General features: G+C 30.3%; 2 protein-coding genes across 4 annotated transcripts in view; both read left to right on the top strand.

Moving 5' to 3' along the window:
* Positions 1-14,962, top strand: part of LOC135132499 (2-iminobutanoate/2-iminopropanoate deaminase-like) — a 167,345-nt gene that overhangs the window by 36,010 nt on the left and 116,373 nt on the right. The window lies entirely within an intron of this gene.
* On the top strand, positions 10,329-11,513 carry LOC135132712 (protein scylla-like). The gene is made up of 2 exons (XM_064060896.1): positions 10,329-10,827; positions 10,884-11,513. Exons 1-2 carry the CDS (start codon positions 10,394-10,396, stop codon positions 10,963-10,965), a joined length of 516 nt encoding a protein of 171 aa, XP_063916966.1. The 5' UTR covers positions 10,329-10,393; the 3' UTR covers positions 10,966-11,513.

Genomic DNA, 14,962 nt, shown 5'->3' with positions numbered 1-14,962 from the left:
TAAGTACAAAATTTCACAACAATCGGTCGAGTACTTTCGGAGATTATCTGTCTAATAAAAATCCGGGACAACAGACGGACAGACGGACGGACAGACGGACGGACAGACGGACAGACGGACAGACGGACGGACAGACGGACAGACGGACAGACGGACGGACAGACGGACAGACGGACAGACGGACAGACAGACGGAAATGGGAGACCTATTTCTTCGTCTTCTAGGGGTCATGAAAGATCGAGAAAACGTAAAAGTAGAGAGTCGGCCGACGGACTCGATTACAATACTTCCTTTGCTTACGCTCGGGAAGTAAAAATGGATTTTTTATTGATATTCAAGATTTTCTTAATAATCATTGTTGCTTGTAAATTTTAGTATTTTTTGAAAGTCCGCGTTTTCAGATTTTCACTTTATTTATTTCATTTTCTTGAGTCTCTATCAAGACTTGAAAAAGTGTACTGACTACATATTTTAAATCGCGCAATTTTGATTCCAGTTTTTCCTTTATTATTCTTAATTTTTGAGTTCCTAACTGAATTTAATTTTACCATAAACTGTCAAGTTGGAGAAAATTATAAATTGACAAGAAAATCAGAGTAATATGAAAACTTAGGGAGTTTATAAAAAAAAGAAGTTGAAAATATTGAAGTTGTTGATGATGTTTAAGATCTTCTTTAATAATTGGTGCTTGTAAATTTTCGTGTTTTTGATATTTCACGTTTTCAGGTTTTTATGTTTTTTGTTTCATTTTCTTCAGACTCTGCCAAGATTTGAAAAATTATACTGTTCTAAATCGCGATAGCTATTTTGATATTTTTATTATAATTTTTGTTCTTTTGTTGTTTTCAATTTTTGAGTTACTAACTGCATTTAGTTTTACTTTAAACTGTCATCTTGGATGAAACTACAAATTGGCAATAAAATCAGAATAATATGAAAATTTAGCGGGTTTACCAAAAAAGGAATTGAAAATATTGGAATTGTTAATGATGTTTAAATTTTTTTTAAATAATTGTCGTTTGTAAATTTTCGTATTTTTCGAGATTCTACGTTTTTAAGTTTTTACTTTATTTGTTTAATTTTCTTGAGTCTTTATCAAGACTTGCGAAATTGTACTATATTAAAAATAGCTCCTTACAAATTTTATTATATTTTTTTATTATTGTTAGTTTTTGAGTTACTAACTGGATTTAATTCAACTATAAACTGTCGCATTAGATGAAATTATAAATAGACAATAAATCAAAATAATATGAAAATTTTGCGGGTTTATCCTAAAAAAAAAAATGGATTTTTTATTGATATTCAAGATTTTCTTAATAATCCTTGTTGCTTGTAAATTTTCGTATTTTTTGAAAGTCCACGGTTTCAGATTTTCACTTTATTTATTTCATGTTCTTGAGTCAATCAAGACTTGAAAAAGTGTACTACATATTTTAAATCACGAAATTTGGATTCCAGTTTTTCCTTTATTATTCTTAATTTTTGGGTTCCTAACTGAGTTTAATTTTACCATAAACTGTCAAGTTGGAGAAAATTATAAATTGACAATAAAATCAGAGTAATATGAAAATTTAGCGAGAAGCAATTCAAAATATTGAAGTTGTTGACGATGTTTAAGTGTTTGTTTTAATAATTGAAGCTTCTAAATTTTCATATGTATTTTTGAGATTTCACGTTTTCAGCTTTTTACTTTAACTATTTAATTTTCTTGACAATCTAACAAGATTTTAAAAACTGTACTATTTAAAATCGTTAATTTTGATTATATATATATTTTTTTACTATTCCTAATTTTTGAGTTGCTAACTGAATTTAATTTTATTAAAAACATGAAAAATTCAGAATCATTGACCCAAGTTTTATTTTGTCATAGAACAACTGCCACTCGTAAATTTCATAATTTCTGAGATTCGTTCGCAGATTTTTTAGTTTTAGCCATTTCGTTTCGTACTCGTGTCGTTTCTCAAGCCTCGCTTACACTGTCTTGACCAAAATAATAAAAGAACTCCATTCCACAAACTTTCTGTTTAATTAAGCCGATATTTTCGCTTTTTGTAAACACCGATTAACCCAATACATCTGCTTGTGAAACACTTTAGTCACTTTATTATTGTTAGGAAATTATGAAACTTTACTTATGAGTAAAACAAAGCCGCTTTTAAGGTCGCCACACCGTTCCTTCAACAATCCTTCCACTATTTTTTCTTTCCATCTAATTTACTTGTTTGATGTTTGCTCCGAAATAAGGTTAAAGCAACTACAACAACCTTTCCAGCGACAAAGAAATTTCAACCCAAGCCTCAATCATCAGTTCCAACTGCTAATGTTTGACAAACTAAAGTTTCTACACAAAAAAATAAATATTAATATTAAGAAACCGTGTTTGTAGTCTACATATTTATCTTCTGATGTGAAATAAAAGCAGCGCTGATTACTATTCAAAGAACTGATATCAGCGTCTGGAATAACATTCCAATTAATAACGTGTGAAACGGCGATTATTTTTTCGCGGCCGGCGACCAATGACAGCGCGTGCGTTATCCCACGTGGCCACGGGCGCGTGCCGCCCGGCAACTGTGAACTCGCCTTAACAGTGGGCCCGTTGGAAATTAAAATCGCAATCGATAATACTGTTTGTAATAGACAGCGAGGCTCGTTTGCGATAAGATACAAGAACATCTGTATGTATGTACATATGGTTTTTGGTTGGGTAATTTTCCGCTCGTATTTTCGTTACGGACTGCAATCAATTAAACGGTCGTTATTATTACTTTATTAGAGCACGATTAACACTTTGGGTTTAAAATTGAGCAGTGTCACGACTTGAGCAACAATTAGAAACACCTTATACATACTCGTATGGCTGTTTGAATAGATTATTTTGCGATCAGAGTGTGTCAGGTCGTTTACCCGATGCAATAGTGAGATTATGTAATCAGTTCGTAAACGACAAAATGAATTAAATGTAATACGTAACGTGCATGAATTACACTAAGAGAATGACCGGTTTGGAGAGGTGTATAATTTGCCGAGGTGGGCTTGTGCGATTAAGTCGAGGAAGAAAAAACGAGATAATGTGTATCAAGAAATTGCCATGGGAAGTTTCGAGTCGTAAAATAAACTAGAATGGAAAAAAGTTTCTTGTTTGATGCAACACGCTCATTTTCTTTGGGTTGTTGCATATTTTGAGTTAATTCGTTTCCGTAACAAATAGGTTTTGTTTAACATTAATATCTTATTCAAAAGTGTGGCGAAATCGGACGTGACTCATTTCGGTTTTGAAATCCAGGGTTTTTGATCTGGCGACTCGAAATCTATATTTCGGATTTTTTGACGACTTTTGGGCAATTTGGCCAATTTATGAATCTTTTTTACCTTTTTTGGAGCAGCAAAAAAGCCACTAGTATATTTTCTCTTGTTGATCTCCACCTGTATTTTTACGGCTTCATTTCTTCGAATATTCCAGTCATTTTTGCAGAATTGTGACAATTTTTAGGCTTTTTGAAAAAATCGTCTTTCAAAGCAGCACATTGAGATTTTTTAATTTGAAGTCAACTTTTCGGAAAGCTCAATTTTTCCTTAAGAAATTTTCGAGCATCTTTGAAAATTACCTGAATAGATTTTTTTGATCCCCAGAATTTAATTTAGGCTTCATTTCTTGGAAAAATTCTACCACTTTTCCATAATAATTCTTCAGAAATTTTTGAACAGTTTTTAGGATTAAAAAAAAAACTTTCAAACCGACTATTTCATTTGAATTTTTAGACATTTTTTTCAAAAAGTTAAGTATTCCTTGTGAAATCATCTTTCGACCACCTACCTGGAGATTTTTTTTGTTTTCATTCGATGAATTTTTCGGTTTTTTAATTTCTCGATTTTGCTATTTTTGATTTGCAATTTTCGGTTTTTTATTTTCATATCTTTGGTTTTTCAAGTTTTCAGCTTTTCGTTTTTTCTAGAATTTCGAGTTTTTGCTTTGTAATTCTTTTATTTTCCGGTTCTTTCAATTCTTTTCGCTATTAAGTTTTTAATTTTTTCAATTTCTTGATTTTTCAATTTTTGATTCGCAATTTTTCAATTATTCCATTTTTGATTTTCAAGTTCTTCAACTTTAGTTTTTTGATTTTTAATTTTTTTATTTCAAAACTAGAAAGTTGCCACATTGGAAATCTGAAAAATTATAAATCTAAACCTCAAAATCAAAAAAATTGCAAAATTACAAAATTAAAGGAAAGAAAAAATTCTACAGAAAAATTGAAATATTTAGATCTGAATACTCGAAAAATTGGTGAAACGAAATAAAAAAAATCTACGTAGTGTTCGACGGTGATCGAAAAAAGGTAAAAAATTTAGGTTTTTTGACCACCGTCGAAAATTACCTAGTTTTTTTGTGTTTTCGTTTCATCAATTTTTTAGTTCCTCGATTTTTAATTTTGAGGTATTCTTATTTTTTGGTTTTTCAGTTTCTCGATTTTTAATTTTTCGATTTTGCTCTTTTTGATTTGCAGTTTTCGATTTTTCCATTTTCATATCTTCAATTTTTCGATTTGTAATTCTTTGATTTTAAATGTTTCGCGTTTTCAGCTTCTGATTTTTCAAGAGTTTCGAGTTTTCGATTTCATAATTTTTCGATTCTTTTCGCTATTAAGTTTTTCCGTTTTTTCAGTTTCTTGATTTTTCAATTTTTGATTTGCAAATTTTTTATTTTTCAGGTTACATCAATTTTAGTTTTTGAATTCTTAAATTTTTGATTTACAAAACAGAAAAGTTGAAATATTAAGTATCTAAATAGTGCAAATTCAAAAAATCGCAAAATGGCAAAATTAAAGAAAAGAAAAAAATTCAACAATAGAAATATTGAAAAATTAAAATATGTATTTGAATCTTCAAAAGCGAAAAATTGATGAAATGAAAACAAAAAAAATCTCGAGGTAATTTTCGACGGTGGTCGATTTTTTTGTTTTCGTTTCATCAATTTTTCGCTTTTTCAGTTTTTTAGTTTCTCGATTTTGCTATTTTTGATTTGCACTTTTCGGTGTTTTAATTTTCATTTATTTTAATTTTTGACTGTAATTTTTCGATTTTAGAATTTTTGTATTTTTCAGTTTTTCATTTTTCTCAATGATCCATTTGCAGTTTTTGGTTTGTAATTTTTGGATTTTTTAATTTCTCTAGTTTTTTTCGACTTTTAAATTTTTAATTTACACTGAAACTGAAAAATTAAAAATCTAAATAATGGATAATCAGAAAATTGCCAAACGCTGAAATTAAAAACAAAAATTCAAAAGGTGAAAATTACCTAGAGATTTTCTGTTTAATTTCATCAATTTTTCGATTTTTCATTTTTTTGGTTTTACAATTTTTGATTTGCAATTTTCGATTACTCAGTTTCAAAATTTTTGATATACGAAACCGAAAAATCGGAAAATTGAAATCTGAAAAAAAATCAAAGTTGTGGAAAATCAAAAAATTGCAAAACGGTAAAATCGAAAAAAAATTGCAATTGAAAATTGAAAAATTGAAATTCTAAAATTTGAAAATCTAAAAATTGCAAATCAATAACTGTAAAATCAAAAAATAAAATTAGGAAAATTGAAAAAATGACATATAAAACATGTTGAACCTGAAAAATAGAAAAATAGAAAATTTAAATATGTAATGTAATGTAAATCAAAAAATTGTAGAACAGTGAAATTAAAGAAAACAAAAAATTCGAAAGGTAAAAAATTGAAATATTTAATTCTAAATACTCGAAAAATTAATGAAACGAAAAATTTGTCTTCTTTCCACTGTCAACGAAAATTACCTAGCGATTTTTTTGGTTTTGTTTCATCAATTTTTCAATTTTTCATTTTTTAAGATTCTCGATTTTTAATTTTTCAACATTTTAATTTGCAATTTCCGAATTAACAATTTTTCGTTTTTTCAATTTCGTGATATTCTTATTTTTCTGTTTTTCAGCTTCCCGATTTTTAATTTTTGGTCTCTGCTTTTTTGATTTGCAATTTTCGCTGTTTTGAAATCATTTGTGTAATTTTTCGATTTTGCAATTTTTTGATTTTCCAGTTCTCCGATTTGTAATTTTTCGATTTTTTAATTTCTATCAATTTGGTTTCGCTTTTTAGGTTTTTCGGTTTTTCAATTTCTCAATTTTGCAAGTTTTAATTGACAATTTCTCGATTTTTAATTTTTCGATTTTTAGATTTTTGATGTACGAAACCTAAAAATGGGAAAAATTGAAAATCTGAAAAATCAACAATCTGCGGAAAATCAAAAAACCGCAAAACGGTAAAATTGCACAAATTTTTTTCACTTTTAAGTTTTTAGATTATTCAATTTTCAATTTCAAGTTTTTGGATTTTTCAGAGTCTCTAGTTTTTAATTCTTCGATTTTACAATTTCTCGTGTCTTCAATTTCAAGATATTCTTATTTTTCGGTTTTTAATTTTTGGATTTTGCAATTTTCGCTGTTTTAATTTTCATTTCATCAATTTTTCGACTGATTTTTCTATTTTATAATTTTTTGATATTTCGGTTCTTCGATTTGCAATTTTTCGATTTACCAATTTCTATCAATTTGGTTTCGCTTTTAAGTTTTTCGGTTTTTCAATTTCTCAATTTTGCAAGTTTTAATTGACAATTTCTCGATTTTTAATTTTTCGTGTTTTAGATTTTTGATCTACGAAACCTAAAAATGGGAAAATTGAAAATCTGAAAAATCAACAATCTGGGGAAAATCAAAAAATTGCAAAACGGTAAAATTGCACAAATTTTTTTCACTTTTAAGTTTTTAGATTATTCAATTTTCAATTTCAAATTTTTGGATTTTTCAGAGTCTCTAGTTTTTAATTCTTCGATTTTACAATTTCTCGTGTTTTCAATTTCAAGATATTCTTATTTTCCGGTTTTTAATTTTTGGATTTTGCAATTTTCGCTGTTTTAATTTTCATTTCATCAATTTTTCGACTGATTTTTCTATTTTATAATTTTTTGATATTTCGGTTCTTCGATTTGCAATTTTTCGATTTACCAATTTCTATCAATTTGGTTTCGCTTTTTAAGTTTTTCGGTTTTTCAATTTCTCAATTTTGCAAGTTTTAATTGACAATTTCTCGATTTTTAATTTTTCGTGTTTTAGATTTTTGATCTACGAAACCTAAAAATGGGAAAATTGAAAATCTGAAAAATCACAATCTGCGGAAAATCATAAAACTGCAAAACGGTAAAATTGCACAAATTTTTTTCACTTTTAAGTTTTTAGATTATTCAATTTTCAATTTCAAATTTTGGATTTTTCAGAGTCTCTAGTTTTTAATTCTTCGATTTTACAATTTCTCGTGTTTTCAATTTCAAGATATTCTTATTTTTCGGTTTTTAATTTTTGGATTTTGCAATTTTCGCTGTTTTAATTTTCATTTCATCAATTTTTCGACTGATTTTTCTACTTTATAATTTTTTGATATTTCGGTTCTTCGATTTGCAATTTTTCGATTTACCAATTTCTATCAATTTGGTTTCGCTTTTAAGTTTTTCGGTTTTTCAATTTCTCAATTTTGCAAGTTTTAATTGACAATTTCTCGATTTTTAATTTTTCGTGTTTTAGATTTTTGATCTACGAAACCTAAAAATGGGAAAATTGAAAATCTGAAAAATCAACAATCTGGGGAAAATCAAGAAATTGCAAAACGGTAAAATTGTATTTGCAATTTTTGGATTTTTCGGTTCCCCAGTTTTTAATTTTTCGATTTTTAATTTTTGTACTACGAAACCGAAAAATGGAAAATTTGAAAATCTGAAAAATCAACGATCTAATTTGTGGAAAATCAAAAAATGGCAAAACGGTAAAATTTTAGTAAAAATTCGACACTTAAAAAATTGGACAATTGAAATGGTTAAGTCTGAATACTCGAAAAATTGGAGAAATGAAAAACCATAAATTAAAAAATAAAAAATTCAGAAACTGAAAAATTAAAATATGTATCTGAAAGTTGAAAATCGGAAACTGTAAAATACAATAACAAAAATAGGAAAATTGCAAAAATTAAATACTTATAAATATGTAGAAGTTGAAAAATCGAAAATTTCGAAAACCGAAAAATGGAAAATCAAAAAATTAAAAAATCGGAGAATGAAAAATCGAAAAATTCTAAATTTTAAGTTTAAAAAATCGAAAAATTGAAAAATCCAAAAATGGAAAAATCGAAAAACGAAACAACGAAAAATTGCAAGTAGAAAAATAGAATCACCCATATGGCAATTTTACTTAATAACTTTGTTCGGAAACCACGAACACCCTTTATTTTTCGAATCAGTCGTGCACATCAAGATATATTCTTGGAATTTTTTTGGATTTGTAGGCAAATTTTCGAAAAATTAGTTTTTCCAAATAAAATTTTAGACATTTTTTTCGACCATTTTCTAAAATTATTTACAGAGATTTTCGGTAGATTTCGACCCCCAGAAATTAATTTAGCCTTCACTTTATGGAAAATTCCTGCCATTTTTCTAGAATCGGCCATAGGAAATACGGCAATTTTTAGGATTTAGAAAAAAATCCCTTTGACTAGTTCGAAAACCTTGTTCCGGAACTATAAACACCCTATATTTTTCGATTGAGCAAGTTGAGATTTATATTCTAAATTTTTTGTGAATTTTTAGGCAACTTTAAAAAAAAACTTTTTTTTCAATACTCCCCCTTTATAAATTTTTTACCTTTTTTTTGACCACTTCGTAAAATACCTAAAGAGATTTTTTTGTAGATTCCGATCTCCAGATATCATTTTTCCAGAACCTACAAAATGGAATTTGACAATTTTGAAATAGTAAAATAAATTGAATTTTTTTCATTGTGTGACAAACAAAACTGTATTTAAAAAAAAATTGTTTTAAAATATCCATTATCTCGGTTTTTAAAAACACCCTAAACCCGGGCGACGTGTCGGTCATAATAACTCAAGTTGGAAAGTTTTCTAGAAGATTCTGTATTACAACCCTCCGCTTCGCCTCGGTTAAAACACACCTCCGTTATAAATTTTTATAAATATAACTCAATCCAAGTAAACTGTATTAAAAAGAAATCGTGCAATCCCGTTATCGCCATTAATCACACCTTATCATTATCACCCAAGGCCACGTCCAGTCACCACCGAGTCTACCCGACCCGTTCATACAAGTCCACCAGATTTCATCATCCGTCCCTCCTGGGTATATTTTCCTAACGGTAAACCGGCGCGTATTTTTTTCAATTTCACAAAATTTTCATCCATTTGAAAAGAAAATCTCCGTGTAGAACCAAAAACAACAGTTGTTGAGAGAAAAACAAAAAAATGGACAAGAGTTCCGTGGAAAAAACGTTGAGCTAACGTTGTATATAATTATGTACGTTGTTGCTACGGCTTCAATGCTGTGTTGGAAACGAGATTTTTGAAATGTAAAAGTAAAAAAAAAGTCAACGGTGCGTAACAAGCTGTCGTGATCCAGAATCGCATCGCCTTAGAGATAATTAGAAAAAACTGGAAGCTCGCCAACTTGATCATTTGTGGACTGTGTTATATTTGACAAGTGTGCTACAGGCATTAACAGCTCAATTCATCCAGGTTTTCCCGACACGAAATAAAGAACGTCTTTATTACGATTTTAGAAACTCGGGACACGGTTATCTCGACATCTTTTTTTTTTAAAGAAAGTTTTAACCAAACGAAAAACAACATCCAGAAAGTTCTCTGATAAGGAAACGTTTAAATATATTGTTTACTCGTTCAACAAAAAACGCAACCGCAAACCGATTTTAGACATCATCTGACTCTAGCGAGTTCTAGAAACCGGTTATAATTAAAGTACTTGTGCTAGAAGCGCCCTAGAAAAATGGAAATTTGTAATTAAATTACTCGGTACCCGCGAAACACAAATCCCAATTTTGTGCAACCGCGTTATCACTATTAATCACACCTTATCATTATCAAGGCCACGTCCAGTCACCACCGAGTCTACCCAGTCCTCCAAGTCCATCGGATTTCATCACCCGTTCCTCCTCAATCTGACGCAACACAAAGACAATTTTATGTAAATTGGAAATTTGCCCGCACGTGCTGATGTAACATTGTTTCGCGTTTCGCACCCCGGGCCCCGTTTCCTCCCCCGACTCCGGCTCTGCACAATTTCTCCCAAAACAAGCATCGTCCCAGTTTACTTTTTTCACAAAAAAAATCGCGTTCGTGTCCCAAACAAAGAAACATCAGTGTACGTGATGCGCCGACTTCGTCCGAACGCGCGTCGGGTCTTGTCGGCCCCCAAGTAGGGGACCCGTATATAAGCAAACGCCGGCAAAGTGTTCCTCAGTTGCAAGAAATCGGTTGTGTGGAGACAAACTCCCGTGTGATATTAGTGTAAAATGGAAGTTCTTCCGGCTACAGTTCTGGACTACAAGTCCCGGAGTCCCAAAGGAAGTCCGAAGACGCTGTTCGCGGAATGGTACTACGACCCGTCCAAGCAGGCGGAGGAGCTCGCCGGCGATTCGCCGGTGCAGTTCTTGTCGAAGAGACTCGAGGAGGAGATCCGCTCGGCGAAGAGAACTCATCTGTCGTGCGGCGAAGTCCTTCTCCCGTGCGGACTCCTCCAAAAGGTGGCGGAAGATGTATTAAAAAGCGCCGAAACGGAGCTGTACGGGCTGAAGGGGTGCACGTTGTATTTGTTATACGAAGGTGAAGAGGACTGCAGGAGGTTGAGTAATTTCAAGATCGACCCTACGACACCTTCTACCTTCGAAATATACCTAACCTTCAAGCAGGCGAACGCTGGATGGACTTTCCTGCCGCAATTCCTCAAGTAAGTCGGACGATTTTGATTTTGAAAGCCGTTTTTACAGTTGGTTTTTTTTGCAGAAAAATCACGAGGGGCGGCACGGTGGTCATCAGCACGGAGTACGAACTGACCAAGAAGAAGCTCTACCGTTTGAAGAAATAGACTGATCAGAGTAGGCTAAGAAAGCGCAGCGTGATTTAGGTTAGGTTTTGTTTTTTTATTTTGATTTTATTTTAACAGTATTACCTCGTCGAGGTGTTTTAATAATTGGATTCCGTTGGGAATCTGTGATTTCTGCCATCGTGATATGTGTTATAATAATACAATGATAATACGATGTACCTGTGTACTTAAAATGTTTCAAGTATTTTTAAATTTTATTTAAAGGTTACTGAAGCTTTTTTTCGATTACGTAATGTGTTTTGTTCTTGTGATATAGAGTAGATCGTTTGTTTCGACGTCAGTAAGACATGCATGATCGTACAAATCTTCAATTAACATGTATGTTAACATATATTTTTTAATGATGATGATGTTAAGAGTAAGAGGCTATAACATTTAGGTTGTAAGATATTTTATATACTTGTAGGTTTTTATAATGAGTAGATCTATTATAATCATAATAGTTTTTGCTACTTGTGTGATAGTACAGTATCTGTACAACTCTCAAGCTTTTGTACTATGAAAGAATAAAAAAGTACAAAATGAAATCGTGTTTGTTTGCTTTCTGTATGAAAAGTGTGTGTGTTTAATTAACTTTGAATAGAAAACGCTAATTGTCGTGGACTGACATACGGTTTCTCTTTCATTAACTTCCTGACTATTTTTAAAGCAAATTTTGAATAATGAATGACTCATCTTTAATTAACGAAAGTAATAATGACAACTCAGCGGTATTATTTATTCATAAAATCGAATATTCAAACAAAGTTTACAAATACGTATTGTGTGAAAGGTTCGCTAATATTCAACAAGCAGCAGCAGGGGAGGGGACGATGTTTATATATCACTATTTCAAGGTTAAGCCGGCCATTTAAGTCACCGAAATGTGGCTTACTAGATTCGTATAATTACAAGATAAAAATTATCATCAGTTCGGAAAGTTGTCAATTCAAACCAAAACTATCTAAATCAAGCCACCTAGCGGTGACGTCATCGGTTTTTGGAGGTATTAATGCAAATTTTGTTGGCGCTTGCCGCATTCACAGTGCCTTGACTTTAGACAATGCCTGCTAGATTATCTGTAATAAAATCGCGAACGAACGACAGATAAACATGAGGTATTTTCGTACTATGTATGCTGTGAACGAAACTGGCCTTTATTGCAATACTTTTAAGTTGTCGCTGCAGAAGCGGCTGAAATTCTTCTCGATTACGTGATTCATATTATTAATAAATTTATAAGGTGAACTTGAACGTCGTGAACAGGTTTGAATAATCCGAAAAAAGCAAAAAATTAACCGACTTGATTTTGTGGAAGGTTTAATAACGGATCAGTGTGAATCGAAAAACGTTTTTTGAGTGTCACGATGACTTATTTTGAAAGTTGACAATATTTAAATATTTACCGAAGAAGGTTCTAGAACGAGATTGTCATTGTAAAGAGGAAAACAGCATCAACATTACATAATGCGCAGAGTCAACATTTTCCGTATACTTCGACAAACAACAAAAAAAGAAAGCTTGATAAGATTACCAGAGGATCAAACAAATAGAGAATGAAACAAAAAGCTCGTAACTGGTGGAAAATTAGACGGAGTAGATGTCTTGTATAGCTTACAATGAGGATTAAAACGAACGTATAGGAGTTGTTTTTTGATAAAATTCAAATGGTGTTTACTATGCGAAATTTTGAAATGACGTCATTGAATTTTTGGTGAGGATGGCTGGACAAATTTTTCTTGGGGTTTTATCATCTACACGATATTCCTGAGATACATCTAAAATTGGACAACAATCGGTCCGGTGGTTTCGAAATTATCCGTTTAATATAATTCGACACATACGACACGACGGAAACGAGAAACCTACTGTTTCGTACTCTAGGAACAATGAAACGTCGAAGAAAACACGAAAGTAGTCGTTAGCGGGGTAGACCATAGTGCCTGCAATTCTTCCTTAGCTTAGGCTCCGGAACTAAAAATGTACAAATATTAAAAATAAAAAAGTGAATTTAAAAATATAAAAGTTTCGACGTTCCATCAATATTTTTTAATGTTTTAGTCAAAAAATAAAACAAGAGAGAGAAAGTTTTTGATTCTAAGAATCTACAAAGTTTGAAAAAACGGTTAAAAAATTATTTAAATTACTTTTCGGAATCGTATGTGCTAAATTAAACTGGAGGTTAAAAATTTAAGGCGGATTTATAAACCACAAATACAGAAGTATGTTATGTTATAAAATGCACTGTTTACTGACATTAAGGTGCAAATTTGACGACCATTTTACGATTTTTAGCTTATGTTCGAGAGACAAAAATTGACATTTACAAAAATTAAAAAAACTGAGTTTAATAATGTTCTGAAATGTAAAAGTTACAAATTTTGTTGAAGTCGTGCTATTTTTAAAAATAATTTTCTAAAGTTTTGGACCGCCTTTGAAAATTACATGGAGATTTTTTTTTGATTTCTAGAAATTATTTGTTTCCAATTCTACTTAAAGATTTTTTTAGTTTTTGTTTCATTAGTTTCGATTTTTCAATTTTTTTGTTTCTCGATTTTTAATTTTTCGATTTTACATTTTTTTCTTCGCAATTTTTGATTTTCCAAAGTTCATTTATTCAATTTTCTGATTTGGATACTTCGATTTTATAATTTAGCGATTTTTGGATTTTGGACATTTTTTTTTCGCTTTAAAGTTTTTCCGTTTTTTCATTTTTTGATTTGCAATTTCGATTTTTCAGTTTCTCCATTTTTAGTTTAAATTAAAAATCTAAATTAAAGAAAAAAATCAGCATGTGAAAAATTGAAATATTTAATTCTAAATACTCGAAAAATTTACCTTTTTTCGACTGTCGACTTACAGATTTTTTTTGTTTTTGTTTCATCAGTTTCGGTTTTTCAATTTTTTGGTTTCTCGATTTTTAATTTTCCAATTTTACCACTTTTGACTAGCAATTTTTGATTTTTCGGTTTTTCAGTTTCTCGATTTGTAATTTTTCGATTTTGCTAGTTTTGATTTGCAATTTTCACTGTTTTAATTTTTATTCCTTCAATTTTTCGACTGTAATTTTTTGATTTTCCAGTTCTCCGGTTTGCAATTTTTCGATTTTTCAATTTCTATAAATTTTTTCGCTTTTGAGTTTTTCGATTTTGCAAGTTTTGATTCTCAAATTTTCAATTTTTTTCTATTATTTAATTTTTGCTTTGTAATTTTTGCATTCTTCAGTTTTTCCAGTTTAGAACTTTTCCGTTTTCAAATTTTTGATCTACGAAACCAAAAAATGGAAAAACTGTAAAACGGTAAAATTGAAGAAAAAAGTTCAGCAATTGAAAAATTGGACAATTGAAATGCTTAAGTCTGAACACTCGAAAAATTGGAGAAACGAAAAATGGTAAATCAAAAATAAAAATTCGAACACTTAATACGTAATTGAACAATTAAAATATCTAAAAGTTGAAAATCGAAAAATGCAAATCAAAAATTGTAAAATCAAAAAATAAAAATGGGAAAATTGAAAAAAAGAAATTGAGCTTCAAAGCAACTACTTCAAAAATGAATATTGAAATTTTTCTTTTTAGAAAACTTCCAAAAATTCAATTTTCCTTATGAAATTTTAGACTTTTTTTCGGCCACTTTCTAAAATTATTTACCGACATTTTTCTAGAATCATCCAAATGAAATGTGGTGATTTTTAGGATTTAAAAAATGGCTTTCAAACATCCTATGTTTTTCGATTGAACAAGTTGAGATCTATATTCCAGATTTTTTTGTGAATTTTTAGGCAACTTTTCCAAAAAGCAATTTTTTCAATACTCCCGTTTACGAAATTTTTAACCTTTTTTTCTCTGAGTACTAAAAAATTTACCTTTTTTTCTAATGTCGTCGAAATTACCTAGAGATTTTTAGTTTCTCGATTTTTAATTTTTCAACTTTACAATTTTTGATTTGTAATTTTCGATTTTCCAATTTTTCAATTTCGACGGTTTTTAATTTTTCG

Source organism: Zophobas morio, unplaced genomic scaffold (genome assembly GCF_036711695.1).
Source record: "Zophobas morio isolate AGI-343-1 ecotype UQ-CSIRO unplaced genomic scaffold, CSIRO_AGI_Zmor_V1 ptg000021l, whole genome shotgun sequence".
Classification (NCBI taxonomy): domain Eukaryota; kingdom Metazoa; phylum Arthropoda; class Insecta; order Coleoptera; family Tenebrionidae; genus Zophobas; species Zophobas morio.
The sequence above is the reverse complement of the archived record's forward strand: the minus strand, read 5'-3'. Positions and strand labels throughout refer to the sequence as shown.

What these genes read in the sequence shown, in the direction of transcription:
- LOC135132712 (XM_064060896.1), top strand. Translation starts at nt 10,394, where the DNA reads ATGGAAGTTCTTCCGGCTACAGTTCTGGACTACAAGTCCCGGAGTCCC. An exon ending in TTCCTGCCGCAATTCCTCAA is followed by an intron (nt 10,828 to 10,883) that starts GTAAGTCGGACG and finishes TTTTTTTTGCAG; the next exon opens with AAAAATCACGAGGGGCGGCA.